General features: G+C 43.0%; 1 protein-coding gene across 1 annotated transcript in view; it reads left to right on the top strand.

Annotated features, from left to right (window-relative positions):
• KIF5C (kinesin family member 5C) overlaps positions 1-21,567 on the top strand; it is a 532,213-nt gene that overhangs the window by 328,012 nt on the left and 182,634 nt on the right. Inside the window, exons 15-17 of the mRNA XM_085645609.1 lie at positions 6,743-6,889; positions 7,317-7,505; positions 13,617-13,734. Coding sequence (XP_085501735.1) covers positions 6,743-6,889; positions 7,317-7,505; positions 13,617-13,734 — 454 coding nt within the window. The remainder of the gene's footprint in view (positions 1-6,742; positions 6,890-7,316; positions 7,506-13,616; positions 13,735-21,567) is intronic.

The following is a 21,567-nucleotide window of genomic DNA, read 5'->3' as shown; positions in this document are numbered from 1 at the left end:
TGTTTATCCCTCACAGACAGCCACACAATAGGGAAACTAGGAGGGCATCGATGGGCTATCAACTGGCAGGTCACAGCCCCGCTTGCAACTTGACAGACTGTACTCTACCTTCATACAAAGGGCGTGACACCCCTGCATTGTTAATGCAGACAGCGAAGAGCCAAGGCAGGGGAAGCAGGAAACTTCAAGAACTCTGGACACTTCTCCTACTTCAAAGAATACACCAGGTATAAAAATAGGACACTCAGACCCACTCTTCAATTCACTTTGTGGACCTGCAGAAGGACTCTCAGAGGACTATCTGCTGCTGTGGCCTGCTGTGTACTCCACAAGACTACTTTGCTCCACCTGCCTAGAAGGACTGCTTTGCTACCTGGAGTTTTTCTTGAACCTTCAGATGTCTTCCCTGCTGTTTGAGGCCTGTTTCATCGCTTTAAACCAGGACTACCAGAGTGACTCCAAAGGATAGAGTTCTGGCCTCCTGATCAGATCCTCAGGGAATCATCTTGAACCTACACTTGGACCCAGCCTGAGTGATTCCTAACACCCCCATGGCGCCCCTCCAGTCCTGCACCCATGGTAGTGGAACTACAGATTATATGTGGCAAGATAGCCAAAAGCAGAAACTTGAGACTTATATTTATTTTGGCTAAAAACTCCTCTGGGAACAGAGAGAAGATCGGGACCAACCTGCTTGTCTTTCCGCTCAAGGTGTATCGCTCGTCAGCCTTAATTTGCTCTACCTCCCGCTATATTCTTCTGTGCAGAAGTAAATCCTGTTCAGTGGTCCTTCACCAAAGGGGTATCCAGCCTCTGGAAGTCTCCTCAGCTACAGCCTCCTGCCTCATCCTACTGGAGACTTTTGACTTCCACAAGAGAGTCTAAGTCTGAAAGAATAAATCTTCACAGCAACTTCATCCAGCGTCTCCCCGATGACGACGCCTCTTTCTCGGCCACCACCTTCAGCCTTGTCCCACTGAACTTTACCTTCTCAGAACATATTCTTCAAAATTTCTTCCATGTGTGGAGGCAAATGCTGACTGGACCCAATCCACTTCTTGTATCCGACTTGTGCTCCATTGCGGCCACATTTTTCGACTTTGACCCGGTTTTGTGCAACTAGATGTCAGCGGTTGGTGCTGTGGTCTTTTAGGTGCCATTTCTTACCCTAAACTTTAAAAATTCATAACTCCTCTTCTGCTGATTGGATTTTTGATCTTCTGTTATCAAAAAATGTTCACTTTATTACTGTTTGTGTGCTACATAAATACTTTACACATTGCCTCTCAGTAAGCCAGGCTGCTTTTTGTGCCAACCTACCAGAGGGGTTAATCTCAGGTTAATTTAGTGACTTTGTGGTTCACCCTGACAGGATTGTAGCTGTTGCTTGAACAGCAGTCACCCCCCCCCACTCAACCAACAACCCAATTTATTACAATATGTATATGTTGAATAGGCTAAGGAATAAAGAGGACCTTTCAGAAATGCCAGATGAGGGGGGCATAGACTCTGAGAGGAATCGCTTTTCTCTTGGTGTTCTTTCACTTTGGAAGGACAAAAAAATATTGATTGTGGGGCCAAAGTTTTCTGCCATATAATGTAGCCTTTTAGAGTGGGAGGGATTTGAGATGCTGTCTGAAATTATCAAGAGGGCAAAAGCAGATGCACGAGAGTAGAATGTGAGTCGAGTCACACAGATGCATCCTAGATTCAATCCAGTCTACTTCAAGAGTGTTTCAGGAATTGCATCAATGGAGTCAGAGAGGGACTACTACCATTTGTAGGAAGGAATTAGAAGAGGCCAAGCATAGAGCCAACATTTACAACCATTCAGGGGTCAGGCAGTGTTTGTTCATGATGGGAGTGAGAATTTTTTTTAGATTCGCCTGATGGGATAGAATTGTTAATAGTTTGGGTGTTTCTAATGGCAGGGTTATAACAGCATCCCTTGAGTTTATAGAGAAGTTGAGTACAAAGAAGTGATTTGCCTGGTGTTGTACAACAGGGACGAACATGAATGTGGGAGTGATGGAGAAGATGACTGGATTGTGTGTGGGACTTTTTGAGCCAATTGCAGTTAAATCGAAATTTTGAATGTCTTCAAAGACGTTATTGGGCTATTGAACAGACTAAAGGATGGGTCACAAAGCCCTCAGTGCAGGCTGGATCTAGAAAGCTTTAAATGATGTAGATTAATTCGAACATTTTAGTGAGTTCTGTTGATAAAGGAAAATGAGAAGATTTTAAAGAGTGCTTTTCAGTATGGGGCCGAGGTTGTTCGGAAGCAGCCTTTTTTTAGGTGGCTTCAGGACATTTTACATCCAGTGCACAGCATGGCTGCTTAGGGTTAGTGAGCCTCAAGTATAACCAATTTCGTTGGCAGAAAAACAGTGGGTCATAGTCCCTGGTGCCTTTATGAGAAGATTGAGAAATGCAGAAAATGTAGCATCATAAGAGTCCATGTGTTTTGTGCCATTGTGGAGAACAGTTTGATTCGGCCCTGAAATGTGTCTTGATAAGACGTTTCTTTAGGAGCAGAAATGAGAGTTGAGATGTGGAGAGTGAGGACATGAGGCTGATGTTTTTTGAGAGAAGGACATGAAGGAATTCTGGACCAGTGCTTGGAGTTAGTTCTTCCTAGCAGAAGATACATGCCCATCTAGAAAACTGTAGTCACCTGAGGAGGGGCCTGGTCGTTTAGGTAACTGAAGTCGAGAGGGAGACCTCTTGAGTTTAGGACAGTAATGGAGTAGGAATGTGTGGTCTTGATGGTATCAGGAGATGCTAATGTTGACAAAGCGAGACTCAAATGGAGACTAGATTATCAGCGCGGTAAACCTGATCACATGATTCCACATTTCCATCTTATTATGAATCCACTATTCGTAGGTCAATATCATCACAAGAGAAATAGAACAGATTACCTTTCGAAGTAAAATTCTCACCATATGTTGTCCTTTCCCTTAAAATGTTTAAATAGAGAAAAAAGGTCAGATAAAAGTATCTATATCGTTTTTCTTATTTCCCTATCACTTGTACTGGCTGCTTGTGATTAGATTCACAGGCAAGCCAATACTTAGTTTGTGGAATAAAAACACCGACATCTATAGCTTTGAAGCTTTGTTATTACCCTTATATGTCTTCCTATTTTTGGGAGAAAAGTACTTGAGGGGAGTACTGAACATAAAATAAACGAGCATTAATTGAGCATCTATTCCACCCCTCTGATGCACCACACTCTTCCGTGTCCCCATCTATGGGCGTCACATTAAGAATGTCAGTAGCCCTCAATAACGCATTACAAGGGCCTTAGTTAGGAGTTAAAACATGAGCAACAATTTGGGTAGCATGCACATTAAGTAAAAGTAAACAAATAGTAAACCAGTGATATTGCCTGGTAAATACCCAAACAATTATGTGATAGAATTAAGAGTGTTATCAGATACTACGTATTTGGCTTTGGTTATTTGTGTGTCCCAAAACCTGTGGCTTGATATTTCAGCGGGCTAGTACCGTGACGTAGTTCTAATTTGTTCCAGTACCATTACATACCGAAGACGAGCATAGGACGGGAGCAGGTGGTGAAATTCGAAATGCACTTGCGTGGTTGTGTACAAGCAAATATTCAAGGAATGACATTTAAAGCGAAAAAAAAATGTTGGTTTCGAATCTTTACAAGCATAGCAAATAACGGGGGCTGTCTCTGCTGACATTTCTGAACAGCTGTTTCTGAACATATTTCCTACTTGCTATTGTGCCAACGTGTCAAAGTAATAAATTAGGTTGTTACTGAATTTATTGTGACTAAGTCGTATGGGCACTGGGCAAACACGACCATATATAACGCAGCATGATATTCTTTCATCATCAATTGAGTTTGCAAGGAGGGATATGATAATTGATTTATCTTCTGCATATTAGATGTGTAAGAGTTTAGAAACGTTCCCAGAGCACAGCAAGAACTACACTGGAGATAGGTAAAACAAAAAACAAAAAGTCCACATCAATTCACAGGAGTGATAAACAAAATATATTAAAACAGTTCTTTTTTGGGTTATTTCAGAAACATATAATGCAGCTTTTCGCAGTGTATATACTAGTATGAAATGATTTCTTATGGTCTTTGGGAACTGAGCATTTTCTTTAAATAATTCTTAATAAGGGAGTATCCGAGAATTAACGCAGTTGCATTTGAGTAGCTGTGACTCACCACTCCTAATTTATATTATAAAAACGAGGCTTTATATAAATTAATTTTAGGTCTTATTTTTTCCAGTGAAATTTGTAAATCTGTTTGGAAAATGGAAGTTTTTATGTATGGATGGGTGTGTTCATCATAATCATGGCTTGTACGTTATGCTTCTTTTTGATAGTACACAAATATCTCTTGAAAAGGGGGTTGTTTAAGCATCATCCAATATTTAATACTAAGTACGTTTATTTTCAATATTAGTAAAGATGAATTATTTACAAATTCCCAAAATAAACATCAATTCAATTAATTTGCTCCGTTGACCTTTTTCAGTTTTGAAGTTAATTGAGATGTAAATTAAACATTCGGGACAACTGGGTTTTCCAAATGACTTCAAAAGTACAAAACAATTGAATGTGAAAATGTAAAGATTAGCAAATGTACACCCAACAGATTCCAACCTGAATTCGGTAAATGTACAAAACGATTCAACGTGAAATCTAAAGATTGGCACATGTAACACCCAACAGATTCCGACCTGAATTCTGCAAAATTACATAATGATTGAATGTGAAAATTTAAAGATTGGCAAATGTACACCCAACAGATTCCGGCATGAATTCTGTAAAGGTGCAAAATGATTGAATGTGAAAATCTAAAGATTGGCAAATGTACACCCAACCGATTCCGACCTGAATAATGTAAAATAAGTCTATCAGTTATAGGCCAACACATTTCCCACTAGACCGAATTTGAAATTCTTGGAGCAAACACGTAGAAGAAATGAGTTTGCATTCGGTTTTTTTTAAGCAAGAAGGAATATATGGGTGCCCAATGAAGACTGTCTGGCTTGAGGATACTACAGCTGCAGTAAATTTATACCCCAAGGGTTGAAGGAATGAATGATCTTTCAAGCAGTAACCCTACAGACAAAAAGCATCACTAAATGGTTTTTGCTTAGCTGAGAAAATCAGTCGGTCAACAGCAGCCAACTTCTACTGCCCACCAGGGCATCGGGTAAATGTGTCTGCATGATGGTAATGATGGCTAGCTGCAGATTAATTATATAGTTATCGTTCTCTGCACAGGGAGTGGACAATGAGATGAGCAACCCACTCTTCTATCCAGGAGTCCTTTTCCTCATAGAGCCTCCTAGGAGAGACCAATAGTGCCATTCACACATGGCTCTTAGGCCCTCAGTACGAGTGGCTTGGTGTTTGGTGCGATAATTATCACACCTGATAAAATCCAACAAGTGTGTTCAGTAGTTATCGCCATTCAAGGTTTTCGCATTATAATAGGGTCTGACGTGGATTTTTGTGCTTACCGCAGAAAACAAATCCATCTATTGCTATATTTGCCAGGCTTTTTTTCTATATTTAGGGTCCAGCGGGGTTGTAGGTTTGCCAGTAATTGCAGAATGTGAGAAATATCAAATCACTTAAAATTGTGATTCCTATGCAAACAGGTGTTTCTTCAGAAATTACCGTTAACCAGACCACTCTTGGTGAGGCCCTTAGACCTCAGTTAGCAAAATGCGGGCCTTGTCTGTGAGAGGTCTCATCGGAAGACCTGCATTAACTGCATTATGGTACTTAACTGATGGTCGGCTCAGGCACTGAGGGAATGGACCACATTGGTCTGAGATAGGCTCTGTTAATGGCCCATCCTAACCCATCGCTTCTCTTCTACCAGTGATGATGGTTCTCACTGCAGTTGGCACAAGCTAGTGCTCATCAGCACCAGATTACTGGAGTGGGTGGTTTGTGCTGCATGGCATCACAGATGAGGGTTCACACACCACTTGGTGATTGAAAATCCAGTGTTAGTTGTTTTTGATGGCTATAGAAGAATTGAAGAAAATGAGATATCATTTGAATACTACATTCATTGTTCTATGTCCACGTTAGATCTGGGGCTACATGGTGCCTCAATCCAGCATTGAATGGTTTGTTTTTAATGGGTGGGGTACTGATTGTGCAGGACCAGAAAATATACCCTTCAAAGAAGCAGAACAGGTAAGCATGTATAGGAATCTGTAATTTATAATACAACCGGTGGCATTAAAACAGTTACACTGCAAGCCTACAGTCACATGTAACACTCTTGAAACAACAGAAGTATTCGGGATTGAAGAGTTGTGGGATCTTACTAGACCGTTGGAAGCAGCAAGTTATCCTTAAACCAGCAGGAGCAATGGCATTGGGGCTCCTGGGTGTATGGGCTCTCCAATACCCCAATGATGTCTCTCTTCTACTGCTAAAGCAATACCGGGGAGCCTATTTTGCATGCTTAGATCAGGGCCCCCAACAATGTCACTTCACTGCTAAGCAGACAGAATTGTACTTCGGTAGGTAACGATAGATGATAAATAATCATTAAAGGCTATTGAGGTACACTTCATAGTTTGATACTACAGGCCCCCTAGACTCTTGGTTTGAAATAGTTTGTGCATTTGATCTTAAGCCGTATTCCAAAATATTGATCAGGCTTGCATGTCAAGGTGTTTGAATACTATAGCATTAATTACCTTTTTCCTTTTGGCTTTAGACTGCACTGATTGCAACTCAAAGAGAGTTGGGCCAACTGCAGGAAGTCAGTACCCACCAGAAGAGGAGAGCTACAGAAATCCTAAACCTACTCCTGAGGGATCTTGGAGAGATTGGTGGAATTATTGGAACTAATGATGTGAAAACGGTAGGTCTCTTTGAATTGCTTGCAGAACTGGGGACAATGTGACATGAAGGTGTTTCATGAACTTATCTAGATTAGAAAACCATTCAGATGTGGTGAGCATATACTTGGTGTAACCATCACCAAATTCTCTTCAACTTTAATAATTACAAGAACAATCCAACTCTACTAATTGTTTGGAAAGCAAGAAGCTACTGCAAAGTTATTTGATTCCCAAATTAATAAACCCCTCAAATGGGTATGACTGATAGTTGAACCTAAAAAATAGTAAGCTCTTGTTACTTTAAAAAAAAAAAAAAATTCTGTAGTACTTTAACTCCTGTATTTTTTAACGAGATTGAAACACGCTTTTCTGACTTACAATCATCTTGTTGCCTTGCTGTGTGTTTAGGGGTTGGACGCCTCATCCTTCTGTTTTTTCGTTCTGCAGCTAGCAGAGGTGAACGGTGTCCTGGAGGAGGAGTTCACCATGGCTCGTCTCTATATTAGTAAGATGAAGTCCGAAGTTAAGTCTCTAGCAAACCGCAGCAAGCAGCTGGAAAGTGCCCAGGTAGACTCGAACAGAAAGATCCATGCCAGTGAGCGGGAACTCGCTGCGTGCCAACTCCTCATCTCCCAGGTAGGTTTATCTCAGGCGCTCACATTTACACGTCATGCTTGAAGACCCTTTCATTACATTACCGCCGCTGCTTTCTTGAAATACTTACATTTAAGTAATATGGGGTTCTCCTACAGATTTCTTATGTTTTTAAAACGCATTCTTTATTTCTTCTACAGTACAATTAACAGGAAAAGCTCAGAGGACCATCTCAGAAAGAACTGATCTATAACAAATTATGTAAATGGAAAATGCCCAACAGCAGTATTTTAGATACCAATAAGGGCTATTCACCAGGCATTTTGGAGTACATAAAGTAGTACTACTATATATTCCTTTATGTACACTTGCAAGCCATTCTGATGCAAAAACATCCAAAATGTAAATAAAATGGCAATATTCTTATACAATTAATAGAAACAGGAATCACAGTGCCCTTTATGCACTTCTACTAGTAGGGATTTGAACATTTAGGGGCTGATTCACAAAAGCCTGTAAGAGTACGTAAAAGAGTACTCCTGTAGTATTACTATGCTCATAAATGCGTTTGTGAATTGGCCCCAAAATCTTTTTTACAAGATAAACTATGGAAACATCCACAGAAAAATCCATCTAGGGGTTGTTACAAGTGGTGGAGTGGTGAAGATGCAGTATCCCAATTGCAGCAAGAGTTTATATTCCTTGTCTAGCCCAGGATCATGGCAGAGATTTTGTTCTTCTATGAGAAAGGAGGGAAATGTAATAGTGTAAGTTCAAGGGGGGGGATGGGGAGGGAGTAAAGAAATCGGAAGATTGCAATGTATGGGGAGCACTAAAAGGTGGGTTAATCTCCAGGGCACTGCCTACTTCCTAGGGAAGGCGATGAACTGCACACTAGGATGGGGAGGAAATATAGGGTGGCATGCGCTACATTCTCTCATAACCACAAAGTGGTCTAATTAGACTAGAGGAACAGGTCAAACCAGGAGGAAAGGGAATAACATGCAGGACTCGATGTAAACCCAACACACTCCATCTAAAGGAGGACTTGAGGTCAAGGCACAGTAAATTTACTTCAGGAACTAATAAGCAAGATATTTCCAGATCCATATTTAGACTTTACTCTACCATTCATTATTTGGCCACTTCTCCTTCATGTTCAAGGCGTTCCACACGGGGTGCTGCTACCTCCACCTGAGCAAAGAAGGACACTTAATCCATGACCATCAAACTTACCTGAGCTGCAAAGAGCCTCGGGTAACAGTGTCCGGTTTTTACAGCCCTTGTGCGAAGCTTGTGCATTCTCATCTCCTGGTAATAGTCATTGGGCGCAAGCCTGGAAATAGAAGAATACAATTCCCCTGGTGGAAGTTTTTCTTAGCTGTCATCCTTGTCGAGAGTCACAAGGATAGTGCACCCTCTCCTGCCATCTCTTCTAGATTTCCTGAAAGAGAAGCTAACCTCTCTCCTGCGAGGGAAGACAAACCAATAACCTTAAGCAAGTAGGCAACATCATCCATCCGGGACGACTCAAGGTCCTTTTTGCCCATGGATCTACACAAGTTCTGATCCCTCTACCTGGTCTTCAAGGTGTACAGTCAATCAGTGCACAAGGTTGGAATGTTGAGGTCTCTGTCATATCTGTTTTCAATTGCTGCATTGTCATTTCTATCATCTCCACTTTTCATTCCACAACACTGAACATTTTCTCAGCCTCTACGAAGAGCAATTCCACTTTATATTTCCTGGCCTCACAGACAGCAGTGCTTTATTCCATAGTGCTCTGTTACATCTAAATCCTTCATAATGAAGCCAACAGGACGAGGGTGCATAGATTATTTTCTTCCTCCTCTGGTCAGTCATCTACTGTAGTAGCTCAGCACTACTGGTGTGGACTTCTCCATGTGTTGTCCTGAAGATCAACTGACATCCGACTGCACGACATGTTGTGTTTTGGCCATGTCTGTCAAGCATCTGAAGTTTCTTCATCACTATGCTTGTGTTGCCTGTGCTTATCACTAATATTTGTCAATAACTTCAAGCACCACACCTATAAGGTAGGGGGTGAGCAGATGAAAGGGCCCTCTGTGGCGTGCTTGTCTATGGAACTCCACAGCATTACCACTGCCAAAAAGTTTGTTTATTGTGATTTTATTTTTCATCCACCCATCCTAAACCGAGTGTCAGGACAGGGCAGGCCACTGCTGCTGAGTGGCAGCAGCGAGCTATACAAATTCAGTTTAAAGTGTGCATGTGTTTTTGGCCGGCCGTCGTGAGACGGCCAGCCAAACATGCCCATTTTAAACTTCTCTAGCCTAGCTGTATTAACATAACTGGGTTAGAGCAAGTGCAAGCCTCCAGTGCCCTCGGGAATGCCCAAAGACGCCACTCCCTCCAATCCTGGCACTGCTCTCATGCTGGTGAGTGCAGTATCAAGATTGGTTAGGGGAATTTGCTGGCAACAGAGCCGTACTCGGATGGAGTGAGGAGTACGTCGGATGTTGTGCAGCAAGCAAGGTAAGTGGTTATTTCTTTTTATTTACACTACCACTCACCTTGCATGCACGCACACACCAATTGCACATTTGCCAGCCCTGCCCCCACTCTGAATACTTCCCAGCCACAACTGACCATACCGGACTACCGGACTCTTCGGAACAGTCGTGGGATGTAGAGCACAGACCGTAAACAATATGCCTTTGTTCTCTGGAGCATCAAAGTTTCAGTAACAGCACTCTAGTCGCAGAGTTAGAGGCAAATGATACTTATTTTTCCCTGTGCCAGCCTTGTTTCATACAAGAGCACCAGCTGAATGGGCTTCCTGCCACCAAAGTGATGAGTTTTTCTCAATTTTTACTTCTCACACTATTTTTTAGAAAATGAATACGCTCATTAGCGAACACTAAAAAGGTATCGTATACCCTACTTTAAGTTCACACTACCATTTACTGATCACGCAATGTACAAGATTTTGATATTTTCTCCTTTTCTTTTTACAGTTTACCCCTGATGAAGGGACTAAAAATGTCCCGAAATGCATTGGGTACATGTATTGTAATTTGTATTGCAATTATTGTTTGACGATTGAGCATAAATGTACATATATTGAATGATTATGTATATTCAACAACCATCGAAATTCTCATTTAAAAAATGTATATGACCATTGTTAATTGATGAAAAAATAATTAAATGTTTGAAAGAACCACACAGCAGTGCATATTGTAGCCCTAGTTACTTTCATACTAGGCCACCCCCCTTATCAGGTATTCATCACAGCCATGTATTGGACCAGCAGAAGGATGTCCACTGATCTAGCAGAAAGAGGAGTGGCAATGATGGTAAACGTTTCAGCATGCCCCTCAATGTTTCAATCAGATTTGTGTCCTTTTTATCCTCTACTGCGTGATCCTTACTCAGACTCTTCCAGGACCTTTCATGTGATGCATTAGGGTGAACCAGCTTCCAGATGTTGAACAGGTTTGTACAGCAGGTGTGGTTTTATGAACTATCCTCTTCATAGAGCTGCCGCTGCTACACAACCTGGGGCAGCAGTGGTTGCTAGGTGGTGGATGCTAGACACTAAATCTGGTTATTTGACCTCGATGGGGCACAGAAGGCTTAACACCGTCCTTTGCTCTTTTTGAGGCTCAGATTGTGTGTGTGGCACAACTAAATGGATTGTTGTAAAAGATCAGCAGAATTACCACAATGTGAACCTTATTCCCCTAAGCAGTATGCATGGTGCGGTGCTGCGCAAACATTCTAGTGGCCCTTGGTAGGACTGGCACAAAGAAGAGGGAACTTCTTTGTCAAACTGTTCTAACTAGGGCCAGTGGCTGTAGTGTTCCCATATGCAATGATAGTCAATTTCGTTAATAGCGGAGGGCAGTATTGCAATATTTTCGTGGTGCTGTGTGTTATTTTTTTATATGGTGAATGATGCTGATGTTGCATTAGGCAGAGGGATTGAAGTAAGCTTAATATTTTTTAATCAAATAAGAATAGATTTGAAAATGCATAAAAATGCAACATCAGCTTAATGACATACTTCAAATCTCAGAATCCGGGGTTCTAGTAAAAATTGCAAAGACCAGTATTAATGGGTTTCCAAGAAAGGATGACCAGATAAGAATCCCTCGTGCATTGAGTCATAATAATCCAGTAAAAATTGACATTTATCTTGAAAGTTTAGCAGTGAGATCAAAGTTTGTAACATCTAGTGATTAGGTTTCAAATAATAATCCTGATGGTTAATATTTAAAAGGACCAGATTGGAAATGATCTGACCACCTTTTGAAGCATTGCTTTAATATTAGTCACATGCCCAGAAGCATATATGAAGTGGAGAGATTTTAATATTCAACACAAAACTCTTTCAAACGAAGGAGGGTCCAAGGGATAAGTTTAAAGACCATCAACAGTATAAAATCCCCAAATCAACATATAATATACATAAATACTGTAGGTCTATTATTCAATGTGACTCCAAACATTGATGCAACAGGAAAAGTGAAGACAACCAAAGTAAATGTGTATCGCCTCAGAGGAAGATTCTTCCAAAAGGGGTTAGGATCCCATCACCCACCAAAGGTGGCTTGTATCATCATCTGGGAACCATGGACAGAGCCATGAGTACCAACCACTATGGTGATTGTGGCGGTTACACAGTTGTCCCGGACGTGAGTATGAATATCCTTACAGTCTCTGTAAAGATATAGGTAAGGTGAGGGTTGCAGTGCAGAAAGTGATAAATGAAAAGTGCTATTAAAAATGGCTAACAAGGCACTAATAATTTTATTCTGGCACTGCCTTGGTGCCACTTTAAAACCAGTGCATAGACAGCTTACACAAATAACTGTCAGATTATTCGGTCTACATGTTTCGGCTTGTGGACATAGAAATCCTAGCTCTCATCAGCACCATATTGATGCTACTGCAAAAAGTGTATAAAATCAAACAATTACTAGGTTGGTACCCAATACAACCTGGTTAGTCCTGTGTATCCCGATGGGACTGTTACAGACAGTGGCTTGTAAAAGGAACCCGGCTTGCTGCGGGTACGCACCTCGCCTCACCTGGCATCCGCTCAGGAAATGAGGCACCGCTCTCTCCGTCGGTACCCCGCTCTAAAGCGGGGTACCGACTGAGAGAGCGGTGCCTCATTTCCTGAGCGGATGCCAGGTGAGGCGAGGTGCGTACCCGCAGCAAGCCGGGTTCCTTTTACAAGCCACTGTCTGTAACAGTCCCATCTGGATACACAGGACTAACCAGGTTGTATTGGGTACCAACCTAGTAATTGTTTGATTTTATACACTTTTTGCAGTAGCATCAATATGGTCCTGATGAGAGCTAGGATTTCTATGTCCACAAGCCGAAACATGTAGACCGAATAATCTGACAGTTATTTGTGTAAGCTGTCTATGCACTGGTTTTAAAGTGGCACCAAGGCAGCGCCAGAATAAAATTATTAGTGCCTTGTTAGCCATTTTTAATAGCACTTTTCATTTATCACTTTCTGCACTGCAACCATCACCTTACCTATATCTTTACAGAGACTGTAAGGATATTCATACTCACGTCTGGGACAACTGTGTAACCACCACAATCACCATAGTGGTTGGTACTCATGGCTCTGTCCATGGTTCCAAGATGATGGTACAAGCCACCTTTGGTGGGTGATGGGAACCTAACCTCTTTTGGAAGAATCTTTCTCTGAGGAGATTTTAATATTGCCATAGTGATGCTGATTGTAGACAGTTAAAACCATGCATCTAGAGGCACAGAAGGTGATACACAACAAAAGCCCAAACCCATACAAAGTTTGAAAGAGATAATCAGGTCATTGCATTTACAGATACCTGGTGGCAAAAAAATACATTTGTGACTGGGTTTAAAGCAAAATACTCCAAAATCCAGCTAGCATAGCATTGTTTTCTTTTTTTGGAAAAGCTTTCATGTACAGATTGTTCAATTAAACCCAGCAATGTATCTGGTCATAATAAGATGGCTCTGGAGATCACCAGTATGTCAAACTGATGCTTAACTTCTCGGAGAACACCTGATAATATAATATTACAAGCTGTATCTTGCTCGGATTGCAATATGTTTGACAACTTTTCCCATTCATCTGACCGCATTACTGTCCTACAGCATGAAGCAAAGATCAAGTCTCTGACAGACTACATGCAAAATATGGAACACAAAAGGAGACAGCTAGAAGAGACACAAGATTCCCTTAATGAAGAACTAGCTAAACTCCATGCCCAAGGTATGTAACAAAAAGCGAAATGATCTAATAACATATCACTTTGGAAACCTATTTGCATGACTCCACATTATATTTTACCAATTTGGATTTTTTACTTGTTAGATCTGTTGCTTGTTGACTTGTATTTTAAAAAGAATTCTAATAAAAATCATACACATACATGCATACATACAGCGCCTTACAAGCAGCTGTCTTTATATATTGATATGTTGTACTGTCCTACACATTTTGCTTCCACCCACCATAACACACAGAATGGGGCAATGGGTCAGCCTCCGGTTCCCTTCTGTGTGAGGTTTGTTATTCTGCTGAAGAATAGTGTCATCATCCACAAAGAAAATAGTGCACTTCACTGGCAGAACTAGTGGGAGGACCTTTGATACAATCTTTTATTGCTTGTTATGCTTGTTGAGGGCCCAGCTGCTCGTGACACTGCACTCAAGGTGGCCTTAGGACTCTGTGTATTTCACCACTGCTAACCAGTGCTAAAGTGCTTGTGCTCAATTCCTAAAACATGCTTTATTTATTTATTTATGGGTTTTGTATAGCGCCTGAATCACCCCCTGAGGGGTATCTCTGCGCTTTGGACTGTGCTGCTCAATAGGCTGACGAGCAATGTTAATATAGGGTGGTCTTAAGAAGTTTCCTGAAGCGCAAATAGTTAGGGCATTGTCTCAGGTGAATGGGAAGCTGGTTCCAGTTAAGAGGAGCGAGGTAGGAAAAGGATTTCCCACCTAGTATTGTTTTCCTGACCCTGGGGACTAAAAGAAGCGATTTGCTTCCTGACCTAAGGGTCCTAGTAGGAGCGTAATGCTTGAGTTTCCTAGAGATGGAAAGAGGGCCTTTGTTATGCAAGGCCTTATGGACGATACAGCAGGCTTTGAATTTGACACGCTTGCGGATTGGGAGCAAGCGGAGCTGTTGAAGAAGGGGAAGGGAAGCAATTTTGAATGGAGCATTCATGACGAGGCACACAGCGGGGTTCTGGACCACCTGCAATCTGCTGAGTGAAGACTCATTAGCAGAGACCAGGAGAGCATTGCAGTAGTCGAGACAGCTCATTACCATGGTCTAAATGAGGGTTTTACAGGTGTAATCTGGAAGAAAAGGAAAGACTCGTAGTAGCAAGCCCAACACATAGAAGCAGGCTCCGGCCATGTGAGCAGCATGCTCCTTTAAGGTTAAGGCATGATCTAGACGAATGCCCAAGTTTTTAACTAGGGCCTTAGGTCCAGGAGGGGCACCAAGGGCTGCTGGCCACCAGTCTGGGGTCCACAGTAGAGGGGCATCTCCGAAGAGCATGATCTCCATCTTCCCTGCATTAAGTTGGAGAAAATTACTTTTCATCCAATGAGCAATGACTGTCATTCCCTCCGAAAAAGTCATCAGAGCAGACGTGGAGGATTTGTTAAGGGAGAAGAGAAGCTGGGTGTCATCAGCATAAAAAATGGGCAGGAAGCCGCTGGACGTAAGGAGGTTGGCCAAGGGGGCAATATAGATGTTAAACAATGTGGGGCTCAAACATGAGCCCTGAGGAACACCCTCGGTCAGTTACTTCGTCATCGACCGAAAAGGACCTAGATTGACAGTCTGGGTATGGGAGGTCAGGAAGTTCCATCGTTTTTTTGCTCACCATGCCATTCCAGTTTGAACCCAGCCATATACAAATCAGTCTTGACCCTGTGCCTCATGGGAACAGTCCAGCCCGAACTGCCAAGCCATGTCCTCCCTGGACCTGAACCAAGCATCCTAGGACCGGTTTCGGGGTTTCACCCCTCTTCAGCCAGGATAGCTTGATTCCAGTGGCATGGAGAGCACGGGACTCACGTCTGAGCATACCCGTCCCACTCGGGGTGACAAATGCAAAAACAACAGTTGATGGACATGTTATAAGCATTAGCAAATACTGATCAGTGGTCTTTTACAGAGGGAGTATCTGACCTCGTGCATCACTCATTGGCTACAGCCTCCAGGCTCGCCCTGAAGGAGATTTTCGACTTCCAAAAAACAGACTAAGTCTAAAAGTGATAATCTTCACTGCGACTTTGTCTAGCAGCTCTCCGAGAACGTCTCCCCTTTGGACACAGCCCTCAGCTTTGCCCTGCTGAATGTCTACCTTGTCAAAACATTTTTCTTGAAATTTCTTCTAAGTCCAAAGGTAAGCACCAATTCTGTCCAATCCACTCTTTGTATCCGACTCTTGCTTGGCCATATTATTTTACTTTGACCTATTCTGGCATGACTTGATGTCCGCGGTTGATGATTTGTTCTTTTATGCCCTAGTTTTTACCTTAAACATAAAAAAAATAACAACTCTGGTTCTACTGATTGGTTTTTTGCCGTTTTGGTCTCAAATAATTTGTTGAAATGTACTAAATTTTTCTAAATTGGTGTGTGATTTTTGTGTGTGGCTTTTTTCACTTTATTACTGATTGTGTGCTGCTTAAATGCTTTACACATTGCCTCTAAGTTTAACCTGAAATATGGAGGGATTATCCCAGACTCACATGTGGTAATATCACTTGTAGGAGACTTGCATACCTCATAACAACGATGTGGGTGAAGAGTCTTGTTTGCAAACAAATCAGTATTAGAAATATCCCCTTAATGCAAGTTTTAGCTTACACAGTGCAAAACTGCCATAAAGAATTGTTGGTAGAAAATCAGGGATACCTGAAGTTATTGCTCAGAACATGGTCCACTTGGCCCACTGTAGAATGATTTTATCATGAAGAAAGATGGAGCTAGTGACTTGGTGATACAGAGAATTAGTAAACCAAGCTCACCCTGATTAAGGATATTAGACCATCTCAGTTTCATGAAGGACCGAGGTCCTCTAGGACCTTATGAACTGTTATTCCATGCAACAATGGGTATTCTGTATTTATCATTCTCCGTTTCTGTGTTCGGTGCTGTAGAGTTTAATTCATGAGCATTGACATACAGTAGAGACTGCAGTCCGCTAAAGTATAAGGATTGCTTTCAAGATAGTTTATGTTCACATCCCCTTCTGACAACAGATAACAAGGATATATGCTTTGAATGTGGCTTTATTATATTCTTTTTATTTACTCATGCTGCCAATTGCCTGTTTCAAATCACTTCCAAGTGCCCCATGTATAGCAATCCAGGTAGTGGGACAATTTAATAAGCAAGCAGGCAAGTTGAAACCACGTAAAAGTGCCTAGGGGACAGAGTGGTTTGGGTAATTGCAGTTAGTAAAGTATACATAATTGGTGAAATAAGCATCTGTTTTATAGGTATTCATGGTGTAGATGTTGAAGGGTGGCAGGAGGAAATTTTTTACAGATTTTCAGGTATGATCATACAGAAACATTTTTTGTCTGGTTATGTGGGTGCAAAGTCAACACTTTTCATTTCCCCACGGATGGTTAATGCTAAGACACGTACTTCTGGAGATGCTATTTCATGCTTTGATACACACTGGCATAAATAAGCCTTATAGGAAGATGTGTTTGTGGCATGGAGCATTAGAAAATATGTTTTTTTTAAAAGGCAGTCAAGCTTAATCACCTATCTTTGGACAGATATTCCTTTTAATTGAAGCATTTGTTATGGGTATTTGAATAGCATTCACTTAGCCACATGGGTAGCACCTCACAAGTGACAGTTTCATACAACAATGGAAGGCAAAATAGCTCGAGCTAATGTTGGAGAGAGAAATTTGAAACCAATTTTAGTCCGCTAAGTGCATTCTGGAAATTTAGTAGATTTAGGTTGAGAGTGAGTTGCTTAGGTCTGTGATTCTGGATTCTTTATCCTTTGCAAGAGAAACCTGATTCAGAGTTTTGGAGTTATTAGTTTCTGATTGAAGCTCTAGTTTCCTCCTGGGGTGCTTTTTCAGATGGTGGGTTAGGTCAAGATGAGGAGCTTTGGAACTGATGCATGCCAATTTCAAGTTGATTTCGGCTCCCATGGACAGCTAGTGAAGGTCACTCAGAATAGATTGATATAATCAAGTCTGATTGCTTCATGTAGATTGATTTTAAGAAGAGCTAAAGCAGGCTTATTTATTTTTTTGTTTGAAAGGTTTTATATAGCGTTGGCTAGACCAGGGGGTATCAGAGCGCTTAACATGAACAGAGGAAATCGAGGAAGACAGTTGTGAAGAATAACAAATAAAGCAAGCGAATGCATCACATATAAAGTTATAAATGGGCAAAAAAATAATAATGGCAAATCTTCAAAGTAATAAAAACATGCTGGTACAGTTCAGGATTAAGAAAAGGGGGTATTGGTAATTACAGGTGGTTAGCAGGTAAAAGGTATAGAAAATAATAGACGTGGGAGTAGGAGTTAGGGTCAGAGAAGAGAGGATATTAAGGGAAGAGGGAGGGTGAAGAGAGGGTTAGAAAAGAAACTGAAGAAAAACTGATGCAGGGGAAAAAGAATGTACCGTCAAAGGAGAGATTAAGGACCCCAGTATAAGTTGAGAAGGTGATGTTTTCGGTCTTTTTTAAAGTTCAGGTAGAAAGGGTTACAGTGTAGGTCAAGTGGGATGACATTCCAGATGTTCAGGGCGTTACCAGAGAAGGAGCGAGATTGGGTGGATTTCTTTTTATAAAAGCGAGGGGACGAGGAGGAGCTAATTGGTGCTTCTCATCTGTCTGGTACAGCCCGCCTTATTGAGTTTGTTTTTCTGATGGATTCATCTGCCAGTGGATTCCTCACCTTGGTAATATCCCCTGCGCCAGCATTCCATGGAATGGTTTCCCAGCTCTCCACGCCGACGTCATAATACCACGTCTCCGCTCGCGACTCCGTATGACATCACTGGAGCCATAAGAGTGCCACGTCGGCGTGATGACGTCCGTTCCCTTTTTTCCGCGCCATTGACACGTAACGGTTTTCCAATACTCTCCTTGATTGTAGAGTTACTTTGTAGTTTCCTTGTGGGTTACTGTTTCCGAAGTACTCATGTCTTCGTCGAGGAAGTCGGGTTTCAAGCCGTGTAGGGAATGTGCGGGTCACATGTCCATCATTGACCCCCATGAAGATAGTTTATGGTGTCTTTTGTTGGATCACGACGTGGAGGATTATTCCTGCTGCAGAAAAATGAATCCGAAGGCCCTAAAGGAAAGAGAGGCGAAGCTGTTCATGGCTAAGGTGAAGGAGGGCAGAGGTTGAAAAAGAGATAAGTCGAAGCCGGAGTCGTCGACTTCGCACTCGTCGAAGTCGAGAAGACACAAGAAGAAGAGGAAGCATGACTCTCGGCGCTGATCGACTAAGAGTAGGGCTTCGAGGTCGCCTTCGCCTCGACGTCGAAGTAAGGACTTGGTCTCTCCTTCGCCCTCCCCTTCTCCTCGTGTTTCCCCGGAGAAGTCTCCTTCGCCAAAGATTACACCGGCGCTGTCTCCGGCGCCGATGGATTCTCCAGCTTCCAACGCTGAGCCTGATCAGGTGGCCTGATCCTGTGCCTGAAGATGAGCCTGTGGATCCAGTAGAGGATCCATCGGCTCCGGCTCCAGCTACTCCTCGACTGGATTCAGGTTTGAATCCATACCCGCATTTCCCGACTCCAGGTGCGGTTCCGACGCATTTTTTGAATGCTATGTATGGTGTTTTCCAGAGAGCAGCCTTCCCATCCGGTGCACCTTCAGGTCCCGTGGGTCCAATGGCGTTCAGTTTGCGCGTGCCGCAACACTATGCTCAGGCACCATTTATGCCCTTCTTGCCGATGGCGCCGTCATGGCAGTTCCCGGCGCTGTTTGGAGAGCCTTCCTCCCGGCCTCGTCTGGATCGCGTGCCTTCTTCGGAGCCTCCCTCGACGTCGACTCCAGCTGCGCCGCGTGTGACGCCGCCGACTCCATCGGCGCAACTGACTCCACGTACGGCGCCGCCGACGCAGTGTCCTCTGATCCGCTCTCGAAGAGAGGCTCAGAGACTTATAGAAGAGGAACAATATCGAGCAGATGAAGTGGAGGAAGGTGAAGTGGGTGACTCCACGGATGAATTTGAAGGTATTCAGGAGGCAAGTGGATTGGACACCACTCCTAAGTGAAAACTTTCTTCTTCCAGATCTTCTCCGCCTCAAGAGTTGGCTCCTTACCATTTGGTAATTAAGAAGGCTGCGGAGCTTTTGGACTTCTGTGGAATATAAGCCAAACTTCTTGACTGAAGTCCTTCATTTGCCTTCCTCTATTGTCGAGCCTCTGTTGCCTTTTATTGAAGCATTTTTAGATCCTATTATGGATGTTTGGCACAAGCCACTTTCTTCGCCTGCTGTTTCCAGGGCTGTGGCGAGAAGGTATAGAGTAGCTCCTGGGGATCCTAGCTTCCTTTCCTATCTCTCATCCTTCTCCAGAGAGTCTTGTAGTACAAGCATCCTGCTCAAAACAGTCTTCTGGGGCTTTTCCGCAAGCGCCAGCTGACGGGGACTCAAAGAAGATTGAGGAGTCAGCTAAAAAGATCTTCTCTTCTGCAAGTATGGCGCTTAAGTCAACAAATGCCACTTGCTTGTTGGGCCGCTCCATCCATGCATTGATGGACTCTGTGAAACAGTTAGCTCCCAAAGCCTTGATATGGCTGATTCTGTGGCCAGAGTTATGGGTTCTTCCATAGCTACTAGAAGGCAGGCTTGGCTCCGCTCTTCAGGTTTTTCATCTGATGTTCAGGCCACTCTGGTTGACTTAACTTAGATGGGGTTGGTGAGAAAGCAGATTCCGCCTTGCAGAGATTCAAAGATAGCAGAGCTACTGTGAAGTCGTCAGGTTTGCAGTCACAATCGAAAGGGTTTGGCTTAAAAAAGTATGGGGTTTTGGAAGGTCATCCTTTCGTTCCTTCCGTCAACCTCAGCAGCAGCAGCAAAATCCTCTCTATAAATCCTATAGGGGAAGACAAAGGGGTCGGCGTGGTTCTGGACGCAATCCCTCCTCCTCAGCCTCCTCTGCTCCCAATGATGCTACAGGGAAGCAGCCCTAGATCCCCCATCCTGGATCATGTAAGACCTGTTGGGGGTCGGGTGTCCCACTTTCTGCAAGGTTGGAAACCGGTCACGACAGACCTTTGGGTTTTAAACCTTGTGGAGAATGGGTACGCCCTTCCCTTTCGGAAATTTCCTCCCCCTTACCCTCCTTGGCAAGGTTTTTGCTCAGAGGACCATGTGCTTCTTCTGCAGAAGGAGGTTCTTGCATTGCAACAGTAAGATGCGGATAGAGGTGGTTCCAGAGCAGGAAAATGGGTCAGGGATGCTGCTCCCGGTATTTCCTGATTCCCAAAAAGGACGGCAGATTGCGTCCGATCCTGGACCTCAGAGTCTTGAACTTTTACCTGAAGCAGGAGAAATTCAAGATGCTAACCCTTGCACAGGTTCTTCAGGCTTTGCAACAAGAAGACTGGATGGTGTTGATCGACTTGCAGGATGCATATTTCCACATCCCAATCTTGAAGTCGCACAGGAAGTATCTCCGTTTTACGGTTGGGTCGCAACACTACCAGTTTGCGGTCCTCCCGTTTGGTCTTACTACTGCACCTCGAGTCTTCACCAAGGTGATGGCAATAGTGGCTGCCCATCTCAGGAGGTCGGGGATTCCGGTTTTCCCCTACCTGGATGACTGGCTTCTGAAAGCAGAGTCACCAGAGATGGTGCAACATCATCTACAGGTAACTTCTCATCTGTTATTCAACTTGAGTTTTTCAATCAATGTGCCCAAATCTCACCTGGTGCCCTCTTAGCGCAACCTGTTCATATGGGCGGTACTGGACACTACTGTGTGTCGAGCATTTCCTCCTCCACAAAGAATTCTCGACATTCAGGAGATGATCCCTTTATTCTACAATGGAGCGGTTGTTCCAGTTCTGAAGGTCCTTTGC

This window comes from Triturus cristatus, chromosome 3_1 (assembly GCF_964204655.1).
Source record: "Triturus cristatus chromosome 3_1, aTriCri1.1, whole genome shotgun sequence".
NCBI lineage: Eukaryota > Metazoa > Chordata > Amphibia > Caudata > Salamandridae > Triturus > Triturus cristatus.
This window is presented reverse-complemented; position numbering and strand designations above follow the sequence as displayed.